The 13054-nt window shown below is 33.9% G+C and overlaps 1 protein-coding gene across 3 annotated transcripts in view; it reads right to left on the bottom strand.

The window, feature by feature from the left end:
• Window positions 1–13054, bottom strand: part of PCNX1 (pecanex 1) — a 166278-nt gene that overhangs the window by 60326 nt on the left and 92898 nt on the right. For all 3 annotated transcript variants that reach the window (XM_036107274.2, XM_036107276.2, XM_036107280.2), the window contains 5 exons: window positions 11953–12106; window positions 9324–9356; window positions 6108–6279; window positions 5509–5619; window positions 2312–2403 (listed from right to left, as the gene is read on the bottom strand). In XM_036107274.2, coding sequence (XP_035963167.2) covers window positions 2312–2403; window positions 5509–5619; window positions 6108–6279; window positions 9324–9356; window positions 11953–12106 — 562 coding nt within the window. The remainder of the gene's footprint in view (window positions 1–2311; window positions 2404–5508; window positions 5620–6107; window positions 6280–9323; window positions 9357–11952; window positions 12107–13054) is intronic.

Raw genomic sequence — 13054 nt, 5'->3', positions numbered from 1 at the left:
GCACTGTTAATTTCTATGATTTCAACTCCCAAATAACCTCGCACTTTTGAAACACGACTCCTGTATGCTAGGATGGTTTACAGGTAGTGGACCTAGGAGAAGCTTCGATCTCCTTGCCTCCAATTCCCTCCTGGGTTTCCCCCTCCTCTTTTAAATGCAATCAAGTCTCAAATCTTTTTAAAAAATAAAAACCTGAAAACAACCCCCATTATGTACATGTTTAGAAAGCCTATCTTATATTTCCTTAATATTTATTCAAACCCAACCTTATAATAATCTAACTTCCTCAGCCAAAACACCAAAGAAGCTGTTTTGTTGAAGTCACCAATAACCTGTTAACTGCCAAATTCAGTAAAAAGTTTTTTTCAGACAATCCTGACTCTGAAGTTTCCTTTGGGGGACTCTGTTCTATCCATCACTTAAATACTTGCATTTCCCAGGGTTCCATCTGTATCCATTTCCTCTTGTCAGGCCAGGTTAGCAGTCTTTTACTTACACTGTCATTTGGTTGATGAATCCTAAATCTTTTAATCATTACCTCAAACCTCTCTACATATAACTACCTACTATGCTTCTCTGGATACCCCATAAATGTCATCAAATGAATGTGTCCATCTGTAAACAACCACCTTCCTCACTAAACTCAAAGATTTCCAATCTTAGGCACTAGTATCACTATTTAACCAGCTGTTCAAGGTAGACCCTACCCAGAAGTCATGCTGGACCCTCTTCTGGCTTTTCTCTCTTTATCCATAGAGTCCCCAGATATATTCACTGAATCCAATTTTAGCCAGGTCCCTCATAATCTCAAGACTGCAATGCAACTCACCCCACTGCTGATCCCTCCTGCTTATATTTCATTCTCCTTTCACACCAGAGACCAAGTAATCTTTCTGAAACACAACACTGATCATTTCTTTACCTTACCTCAAATATTCTGATGGTCTGTCAAAAAAAAAAAAAATTATGATGGTCTTCCATCTCCACCCAATACGTTCAGGGTAAAATATTTCATAATCCAGCCACTGCTTATCTTTCCAGCCTTTCTGAAGGCCATCTTTCCTCATGCACCCAAACCTCCAGCAATTCCAAATTATTTGCTGTTTCCTGTACACACCACACTATCTTGACAACTCCATGACTCTTCATCCCATGTTTCAACTAGTTGATTTCTAGTTGTCTGTCAAATATTGGATAAAAAGCTACCCTCTTGGAAAATTATCTTTAATCCCTTTTGGCTAAATAAGGTGATAACTTATATACCTGTACCACTCCATTTTCACAGCCTTCATCATCCTCTACTGAAAGTGTTAGTTGACTTATTAATCACAGCTAAGAGACAAGCAATTAAAAGCAGGAAATGGTGTTTTGCACAGTCCTGGGCACATAGCAAACACTCCCTAAATGCTACTGAATAAATGATGCAAAAAAGGATGCTATGAGTCACTTTTCTTAGTCCTTTCAACCCTATCATTCTCTGATTGTCTTGCATTAATGATGATGATGATGATAATAATAGTAATAATAATAATAGGGGTTGAGAGTTGTTTACAAGAAATTTAAAATTTTTATGTTTACAACTTGGTGGCAATCTTTTTAAAATGGAGCTAATTAAGGCTCATCCAGATCCTTCTAAGCCAATAATGACGTTGAATTTTAGCGCATTAATTTTTACTAGAATGTATCTTAAATTGCAGTCCTTGCAGCACTTGTATTCATAAGTTTTAAGAAATCTTGATGTGAATAGTAGTTATATATATATTCTTAAGTAAAAATCTAAAATTAATTTCATATTCTGTTATTACCATACCCACCTCTACCCCAGACCAACCTAGTTTTAATAATCTGTTTCTAAAATTAACCTATGATTACTACATGGAAAAGGATTTACTTTTAATAATGGTTAATCATGAAATTGCTTTTAAGTTCAAAGTAAATGAGAATGAGAATAATGTTCAATATACAAAGATCATGGAAATTAATGCTAAATGGCTGCAGGGAGAATGGAGGGATGGGGGCTTAAATCACTATTAGTCAATTTAAAACAATCTTCATATAGAAAAATAGCCTTAGGGGCGCCTGGGTGGCTCAGTCGGTTGAGTGTCTGCCTTCGGCTCAGGTCATGATCCTGGGATTGAGCGCCATGTCAGACTCCCTGCTCAGTGGGGAGCCTGCTTCTCCCGCTCCCTCCCTCCCTGCTTGTTCTCTCTCTCTCTCTCTCACTCTGTCTCTCAAATAAAATCTTAAAAAAAAAAAAAAGAAAAAGAAAAATAGCCTTAAAGACAAAATCATACCATAATGTATTGCTCACCTTTAAAGCGCCGTAACACAATCCATATAGTAAGGCTACTGCCACAATGCTACAGATAAAACTGTAAAGTGCTGCAAGCAAGCTTGTAGTGGCTAGACAGAAAAGGGGAAAAATTTTAATATTTTACAGACATTTATGGAAAAAAAAATCTTAAAAGTATTTAAAATGTTTTAATATTGACTACAATGAAATATCTACTCATTTGACTTTTAAAAATTCAGTTATGTCAAATTCAGTTACATCATCCTATCCTTTGAAAAGATTTTGCAATGACAAAGGTTTACTATCCACAATTTTTGATACAAGACAAAATATATTCACCTTATAAGTAATGAACATTTATACATGGCAGAAAAAGTTGTACCTACATTATGCTTCAAGAATGTATCTTATTATTTACAGAAGTATGGGAAAATGAAGCTTACAGAGGCTTAAAAGAACTGGCAATGTATTAAGTATTCACCAAAAGATACTAGTCTCTGTAAACAGAACTTGTATTACCCAAGGAAGTAAATTTATATTACCATGTGTCAATTAATTCTCACAGAAAAGTACAGATCTGACTAATTAATAACTAACAAAAACAAAAAATAGATCCACCTCTTCAATAAGTGGTTTTGAGAAAACGGACAGCTACACACAAAAGAATGAAACCGTACCACTTTCTTACACCACACACAAAATGGATTAAAGACCTACATGTAAGATATGAAACCATAAAATTTCTAAAAGAAAACACAGACAGTAATCTCTTAGACATCGGCTTTAGCAATATTTTCCTGGATCTGTCTCCTCAAGCAAAGGGAAACAAAAGCAAAATAAACAACTGGGACTACATCAAACTAAAAAAACTTTTGCAGCATGCAAGAAACTAAGAACAAAACAAAAAAGCAACCTACTGAATGGAAGAAGATATCTGCAAATGACATATCTGATAAAGGGTTAATATCCAAAATATATAAAGAACTCATACAACTCAACATGGGCAAAAACCGTAAGTAATCCGATTAAAATGTACAGAAGACCTGAATAGAAATTTTTCTAAAGAAGATATATAGATGGCCAACAGACACATGAAAAGACATTCAACATCACTGATCATCAATGCAAATCAAAACCACAATCAGGTATCAGCTTATACCACAGTGGCTAGCATCAAAAAGACAAGAAATAACAAGTGTTGGCGAGATGTGGAGAAAAGGGAACACTCATGCAACTGTGGATGGGAATGTAAACTGGTGCACCCTCTAAGGAAAACAGTATGGAAGTTCTTCAAAAAATTAAAAATGGAACTACCAGATGATCCAGTTAATTCCATTTCTGGGTATTTTCCCAAAAATAACGAAAACACTAACTCGAAAAGATACATTCACTCCTATGTTTATTGCAGCATTATTTACAATGGTCAAGATATGGAAGCAAGGTAAGTGTCCATCAACAGACTCAGCCACAAACAAGAATGAAATATTGCCATTTGCTGCAACAACATGGATGGACCTACAGGGCATTATCCTAAGTGAAATAGGTCAGGCAAAAAAAGACAAATACCATATGATTTCACTCACATGTAGAATCTAAAAAACAAAACAAACAAAAAACAAAAACAGAAACAGACTCACGAACATATATAACAAACTGTGGTTGCCAAAGTGGGGGGCTGGGCAAAATAGGTGAAAGGGATAAAGAGACAAACTTCCAGTTATAAAATAAATAAATCACAGAATGAAAAGTACAGCATAGGGAATACAGTCAATAATATTGTAGTAACTTTGTAGAGTGACAGATGATAACTACACTTACGGGGGCAAGCATTTTTTAATGTATAAAATTATTAAATTACAATGTCATATACCTGAAACTAATATATCGTATGTCAACATCAAAGAACTATACTTCAATAAAAGATAAAAAAAATCTTAAAAATTCTATTCTTACAAGTGGAAAAAAATAGATTCAATGGGATTACTAATAATAAGGACTAGGGGATGGCTAAGATAGCTCTCCTTTATTTTTAAAATATGAATAACAGATTTTGTTCATGGTAATTTTATATGATAACCATGAAAAAAAACCTACAGGAAAAAATCTTCTTTAGGAGATATTAAAAAGCTAACACCTTGCACAAGGTTGTAACAATATGATGAAGCCCACTATTATAAATTACCTACCCTAAGCACCCTCCAGACCCTAAATACTGAAACAATCTTCTACCCATTAAGCTATGCTGAAGACCAGCCTAGTCTTCATTCACACCCCTTCAAAAATCTTTCAAAACATCAAAAATGCCCTAGATTCATAGCAACAAAGGAAGAGATTAGTTTCTATTTAAAATTTAAGCCACAATAACAACATTTTATCAAGAGATGATTTCAATGCATATGCTTGGAAGATGTGGACTACAAACGTGAAGTATGAAGAGAAATGGACCACAAAAGTTACAGTAATTTCTTTTCCTTTTATGTTTTTTCTCTAGTTATACACTCAACTTTCAAGTAAAATTTTAAATGGTTAAATTAAATAGCAATGTATTTTAACCACAGTGCCTATCCATAAAATTATTTTCAAGTTTTGCAAACCACTATCTATTTCAGAGTAATACTGGTATGGTCTTTCTCATTTTCAAAGTAAAATATACACGTAAGAGGGGAATAAATTTCTAAGTATATCAATTCATATCCACATATTCTACTCCAAACAGAGAGATACTTCTAAAAATCTTATCTAGGAAAATACTTTCACTAAAAGCATCTGGTTTTGGTGTTTCCATTCTAAAGAAATAACAAAGCTCTGAAACCATATTCAGAGATATACCAAATACATATACTAGTTCAAAATTCAAATATAATGTCATGTATCAGGGGTCAATTTATTTGGGATAGATAACCTTTTATAAATATTTCATAAGTCTATATAGATTCCATCTAAACTCACTACAACTTTTAGTTTTAGACAATAGTACTTCATCATTTCTTATAAAGTAACTCCATTATTTCTGGATCTTTCAATAAAGTGGCAGACTTGACTAATTCTTTCTATCTACAAAGTAATTCCTGCTCAGTCTTTAATTATTAAATAATTTCCTTTTTCTAATTTCAATTCTAAAATGAAAACTGGAAAGGTATTTTAATGTTACTTTATTACTTAATGATCTGTAAAAGTAATACTGTAATCTGTCATTTTTAAAAGGAACTACTCACCATTACCACCGAAGATATGAATATCCAATTGCTCACAAAGGTACATTACAAATGTATTCACCTGAGGCAGGAGACCAATGAAAAACACTATTGGGAAACAGAGTGTAAACACTACAGAAGAAAAGAAAAGCATATTAAAAACATTTATACAACATCCATCCTTTTGTTCATTTTAAGATCATAAATGATAAAAAAAAATCCAAAATGAATATAAACTACTAAGCAATTAAAAAAAAACATCATTTTAAATTATTTCTATGTAACTGCTTGGGTATTAAATAATTTTTTCAATGATAAAGAACAGCTTTTAAAATTATTTCAACTGTTTTCATATAATAGTTATCTGAGATACAGAATCCAAAGGAAAACTTCCATCGCATCTGCTTTAAGACAGAAGAATTACTGTAATATTCATTCATCATTAAATTTTTCATTCATAATAGCCCTATAGTTTTGTTCCTCACTGAGAGGATTACAATAAACAGCAAAGTAAGCCTATTAAAACCATTTTTAACTATATAATTGATCTATTTATCAGGGAACTATTTGTGTACAAATAAATTAATGTTAAGATCTGAAATACTTTAAAGATGACTCACCTATAACTAAATCCCTGGCTGATATAAACACCAGTGGATTAGTGAAAGTTATTCCATATAATTTGAACTTGGTTGTAGTAAGGTTTCTGCTACCATAATCCAAGAGCCAAATAAGACCACAACATAAACAGAAATAAACTGGTCTACTGTAGGCAATGATACGATTATGGCCCTGAAAATGATATTAAAAAAAAAAAGTCAGATTAGTTGATTTTAAGACTCACAACTAGCTATTGAGATCTTTGATAGCTTATATTCTAAGGATTCAAAATGTATCCACAGGAAGCCAAGTTTCTGACTGTGGCAGAAGGAAATTACAAATATGAGAAAGAAGAAGAATAGAATGAATCCTGTGATACTGGACTGAAATATTAGAGGTATCAATATGAACTTATCATTTTTAATAAACATATAAATCGATACAAGATATGTGTATACATGTATACATGCACATACATATATACATAAACATATTTCCTAGCTTTATCCATTGAGAGGACCTAGAAAAAATGACATTCTAGTAATAAAGATTACTAGCATCAAGATCTTAGCTTATAAATAACATTACTGACTAAAAAAACCCAGGCCTTCACAGAGAAAAGACTGGTTTTGGGCTAGGGTAGGGAAAGTATATATAGATGAGCCTGGAACATATTATTGTGAAAAGGAAGGAAGTACTTAAAGACTGATAAGGATATGTCAAAAGGACAGAGAGGGCAGCTTGGTGGGCTCCCAATGGCCAAATCAAGATAATTTGTGCATCAGAATAAACTTAGTAATGTTATAGTCCACTGAATAAAATATGAATCCAAACCAATACAAATAAGTAAACACAGAAGGAAAAGTTCTTCCTTACAGAAAAAGTCAACTAATAAATGTGGAAGGAATGATGGAATTAGAAAATTACTATTCGGCAACCATCAAATCATAACTGATGCAGGCAAGAAGTATCAATAGATTTTTACGAAAACAAGTAGGTGGTTTTCGGGGCAAGGGACATATATGAAATCCCCAAATATCTCCCTATGAGACACTTATTAACTCTAGGAGAAAAACAGTAACATTACAATAATTAGTGGTTCTCAAGGGAGTGGGAGGGAATTTTGCCCCCTAGATGACATTTAGCAATGTCTGAAGACATTCTGGTTGTCACAATTGAGGAGTGTGCTACTGGCATCTAGTGGGTAGAGGTCAGAGGTAATGCTAAACATCCAAAAATGTACAGGACAGCACCGCTCCCTCCCATCGATTCTCAACAAAGAATTATCCAGCCCCAAATGTTAATACTGCAGAGTTTGAAAAACCCTGCAGATACTACCCTTAGCCAAAAGATGAAAGTTAACATCACCAGTAAAAGGATAAATCAACATCATGTGCTTCCTGAAATGACACACTGAGAACAACACATCACTTTCATAATTTTCCTTCCAAAAAAGCATGTCCTGTATCTAATCAAGAAGAAACATCAGTGGCGCCTGGGTGGCTCAGCCGTTAAACGTCTGCCTTCGGCTCAGGTCATGATCCCAGGGTCCTGGGATTGAGCCCCACATCGGGCTCCCTGCTCGGCGGGGAGCCTGCTTCTCCCTCTCCCACTCCCCTCTCCCATTCCCCCTGCTTCTGTTCCTGCTCTCGCTAACTCTCTCTCTCTGTCAAATAAATAAATAAAATCTTTAAAAAAAAAAAAAAAAAAGAAGAAACATCAGACAAACTCAAATTAAGGGATGGTCTACAAAATAAATGGCATGTACCCATCAAAAGGGTCAGTATCGTGAAAGATAAATATATACTGAAGAACTGCTCTAGATTAGAGGCTAAAAACAACAAACACATAATCAGGGATTTTCTATGCCAACTGAGTCAACAGGACTCAGTAAGCCTGAGTAAGATCTGTAGATTACAAAATAGTATTCTATCAACGTTCAGTGTCCTGATTTTAATAATTATATTGAAATTAATCATGTAAAGGAATGCCTTTGTTTCTAGGAAAATACATGGGAGGATTTAGAGGTAAAGGGGCACTATGTCTACAATCCACTCTCAGAAAAGTGTGTGTGGACTGGAAGGAGCGGGACAGGGTGGTGGTGGAGAAAAACTAGAAAGGGAATAAGCAAATATGGTATATGTTCACACAGGGATCTGGGTGAATGGCATCAAGAATTCTTTGCACAAGCCTTGCAACTTTTCCCTAAATTTCAAATTATGTCAAAATTTGAAGTTAAAAGCAATGCTCCCATCTATCATACACTTCAAAAGCATTCTTACAAAATATTAAACAATCAGTTGAAAGAAAATAATTTGCTTCCTTGTTCTGTTTTGCTCATCTACACTCACTATTAAGTATTCCAGTGTATGGGTAAAAATAATAATTATATTCAAGAAAGAAGGCATCATCACAAACTGTTCTTAGAGTCTGTTTTTGAACTATTTTAAAGAGAATGCCCTTTGGTCTTTTTTTTTTTTTTTTTAAAGATTTTAATTATTTGAGAGAGACAGAGAGAGTGACAGAGAGCACAGGTGAGGAGGAGAGGGAGAAACGGGCTCCCTGCTGAGCAGGGAACCCGATGCGGGGCTCGATCCCAGGACCCTGAGATCATGACCCAAGCCGAAGGCAGACACTTAACCGACTGAGCCACCCAGGTGCCCCGCCCTTTGGTTTTTCTATTAAATACTCTATGGTGGGTTTTAAAATTGGATCATACTTCACAAAAATTACTGTTTAGCAGCTAATACTCTTTCCAAAGTCACAAAGTGAATAATAAGGTTTTTGATCTCCTTAGGGTCCAGAGGTCTAAACACCAGATCAATTTATTACTTCTTTATTCTTGCTCTTAATGATTACCTAAGCAAAATAATATACAGTTCTCCCTACTTCAAAATTCTATTTTTCAATACTTACTCATGATTTATTCTTCAAACTTTATTAAATACAAGTTATTGAGTAACTATGAGTTTATATGAACTATGTCTACTTGATAACCTCCTCCTGAAACAGGCTGTCAAAAAATGAATTATTATGCTCATTTTCAACTGAGATTTAAGAGTCCACAATTACAATATCATTTTATTTCATGCTAATAAATCATCTCTCTAGTAGAGCGTCAAAACTTAGATAAGAAAATAATAACATAAATCTTAATTCAATCTGACATATGACCAAAAGAAGGTTTTGATGAATGTTAGGGAATTATAAGTTACATGCATATCAGAGTGACTTACATGTCTGGGAGAAGAAGAATCTGGTTGAACACTCTAAAAATGAAACAAAAGATAGATTACACTACTGAGGTCCTCATAACTTTATAAGCAACTTTCAAAATGCCTGAAATAATTTCAAGTAAAATATTCCACAGCTAAGAAATGACCTACGTTAAGTCTGTTAAAATAAGAGAAGATTAGAGAAGATGAAATTCTAGATACTGGTGTCACTGTGATATCAAAGAGATCTCAAATCTTTCCTGACTCTTAAGATTATGGTTAAATAAAAATTCACAAATAGCTTACACTTCTGAAATGGCATATGGTAGATAGTCCATCTTACTCCTGGGCTCATTATTACATATAAGTATAGTTAAGGTAGAATGCTTTCTTACATGATACCACTCCATTCACGAAACGCACAAAATATGGGTTAGTTTATAAGAAGAATTCTAGTTCAGCCCACAAATTTCAAGCTTACTAAACAATTCAACAGTATTTGTATTAAATCTATTATCTGTATTTTCACATCAAAATCATCAAGTTAAGCTGTCTCCCTATAAGAGATTTTATCAACTTTCCTTAAAAATGTTCAAAAGGTATTTTGCAGCCACTTCCCAAATCATGACTTTTCTCCCAAGTTCCAGTTCATTTCTAACAGCAGACCAAACAATTTCATTAGGATGGTCTATCATCACCCTACAACTCTAGGATGGACCAAGCTCAGCGAGTCTGGCATGTGGCCCTTGGCTGGATATGAGACCAGGTAAGCTCTAAACTCAATTCCAACATCTGGCCTCTAAAAGCTTCTGGTCCAGTCTTTCTTACTTCTGTTTATGGTTATTACCATTCTTCTAGTCAACTAGATTTTTTACTTATTTTTATTTTTTTAAAGAGTTTATTTATTTATTAGAGAGAGAGCATGCATAAGCATAGGGAGCAGCAGGCAGGGGGAGAAGCAGGCTCCCTGCCAAGCAAGGAGCCCGATGCAGGACTCGATCCCAGGACCCTGGGATCATGACCTGAGCCAAAGGCAGACGCTTAACCATCTGAGCCACCCAGGCATCCCTCAACTAGATATTTTAAATCTAAAAAAAAAAATTTTTAAATCTCAGTCATCTTTTATCTTTCCATCTAACCAGATTAACCTGAAAACAGTAGACAAAGTTAACAGGACAAGAGACACTGAAGCAAAGGAATGAATTTAAGTAGTTTAAGGCAATAAAGAGATGGATTATAGTGGTTGGAATAGAAAGAATAAAGGCCAGAAATTTTGACAGAGAATCACCAAATTTAATCAAAGGGACCTAGTTACTTGTTATTAGGGGTCAAGAAGTAAGGAACAGAGAGGCCTTAGGATTTTGAGTCAGTATACCACTGTCAAAAGCAAAGGAACTGGGAAAGAAAAATATTTATCAGAAGATGATGATATGGTATTTTTAAAATGTGCTGAACTGCCTGTTAGGTATATAGGACTAAAGCTTGTGAGAATGATGAAGACTTTGAGATATAAATCTGGACATGATTCATACATAGGGACAACAAATAAAGTAATAAAAGAGGGTGACTTCACTGGCAAGGAGTTGAAAGCTGAAAAGAGGGCCAGATAAAATCCTAAAAAATTCTTATAAACTAAGAAGTAGTCCAAAGACCCAAGAGGCATCAACAAAGGAAATTAAAGTTATCCGAAAAGTTAGGATAATCATCAGGGTAGCATAAAGTCACAGATCAAAAATGAGGATAATATAAAAATAGAAGACAGTATTCATAGGTACTAAATGATACAGCACTCACAAAGAAGAATGAAAAAGGACATAGATCTGGCAATTAGAGATTATTAGCCCAAAAAGACTGTAGTTTCAGTACTGCAAATGAGGTAAAAAGTATGGATGAGTCTTGAAGAAATGGAAAGAAATGGAGTTGACACAAGTGGTTTTTCTGGATGTCTATCTATAAATAGAGAAAGGACAGCAAACAGTATAAACAGAACCAAACAGTTTTCAGGATGGGGGAGAGTTCTGCATGTTAGTATATATTGGGCAAATAACCAATACAAGCAAGGGTTTTTACTAGCTCAGAAGAAAAGGAAACAGTCCACATTAACAGTCCATACTGATTTTGCATGGAAGGTGAAAAATGAGGTATTTGATTTTTTCATTTTTAGAAAGCTTAAAATTAGTAACATTTGGCATTTCAGAGCTACTGTTTAAATAGCAAAGGGATACCAATCTTCTGCTTCCAGTGTCCCAAAGAATATATATACTAGTCTTGACATTACTATATCCAAACAATGATGGATTTTAATAAATTTAATCTACAGAATAGAAGACTTAAAATATGGGAGTGGGAGAGCTGATGTTCATACTTTTTAAATGAATTTCAAGAATGTTAATTCTCATTTTTAACAAATGCCCAAATATTTTCTTTTAATACCACCCCCCCCAAAATAGTTCTTAGGAAGCTTCATTTACATACCATTATTTTTTAAAGTTTGTATGTCCCTTTTGTTCCCTATCCAATCTAATGTAAACATCTAGGGAAAATAAATCTAAAAATTAACATCTTACTATAATGCAATGAATGATACAAAACCTCTGCCTTTTAACACAAATATTATTCCCTAGTCTGAAAAGAAGAGAGATGCTGGTACCTTAAGTAGTGAGTATTGACAGCTGGCTATCACTAGGCAGAACTGGAAGACCCAGATATCTCTGAAGAAGCCTTGTATGAGAAGAATAGATCCCAAAAAAGCCACAAGAATAGCCAGGATGACAGCTAACACATTTTCCAGAATCTCACGATTTCTGTAGACAGAAAAATTTATGAGTAAGTATATAATCAATATAAGAAATTAGAGTGAAAAAAGGGAAGACATCATGAAGAAGTTCATACTATGCTTGCTGACATGCTTTTTGGTACTGGTTTTGAATAAGGTTTCGGAGGATACTGAAAAAGAAACCAGTTTATATGGAAAATTAACACAAAACCTTATGTGCAGATAAAGCATGCTATAGTAAGTGAAGTTCTAATTATAAGACATAATATTAGTTTTAGTTTCTATTTCAAAAGTTTACTCTTCTTTAACATCTGCTTTTCTGTAACATTTGTTGCTTAATAACTAACCAACTTGAATAGCAAATAAAAGGAGATATGCAAAGAAACATTTAAAAAACAAAATCTCAAAACAATTTCTAGAAAATCAAAATGGAAAGTTATTTTATATGACAAAGTTTGTAACCAAATTTTGATACCAAGTGATTTCATTTTCCGCATCCTGAAATCACCTGAAATAATCTCAGAACTAATTTACTAGAATTACTTAAATACGGCTATGACATATATTGAAAATGAAGGCAGTAATAAAAACCATCAATGTTGCCTCTATCAAAGCTGCTGAGACAGTTCTATATTTCATTAAACTGACTAAATTAAACAATATGATGACTCAGATATTACATATAGCAATGAAGATGATTTTTATATGTCATACCAAAAAATAAGAATCTATCTCATTACTTGTTGGGGAAATTTTATTCATAAAATGTTAGATACTTGCTAAAAGTCTTGTTTTTAAAAAACATTTACCGACATGGGGACATACTCAGTATATTTGCTATACAAAGAAAGCAGAACATAAAACTGTATGTACAGGAAGATACAAGTTGTTATTTAAAAGCATATACATATGGGTTAAAAAAAGACAATATATCAAAATGATACTACTAATACTGGTTCTCTCTGGGTAGAATTAT

The sequence above is a fragment of the Halichoerus grypus genome, chromosome 8 (assembly GCF_964656455.1).
Source record: "Halichoerus grypus chromosome 8, mHalGry1.hap1.1, whole genome shotgun sequence".
NCBI lineage: Eukaryota > Metazoa > Chordata > Mammalia > Carnivora > Phocidae > Halichoerus > Halichoerus grypus.
This window is presented reverse-complemented; position numbering and strand designations above follow the sequence as displayed.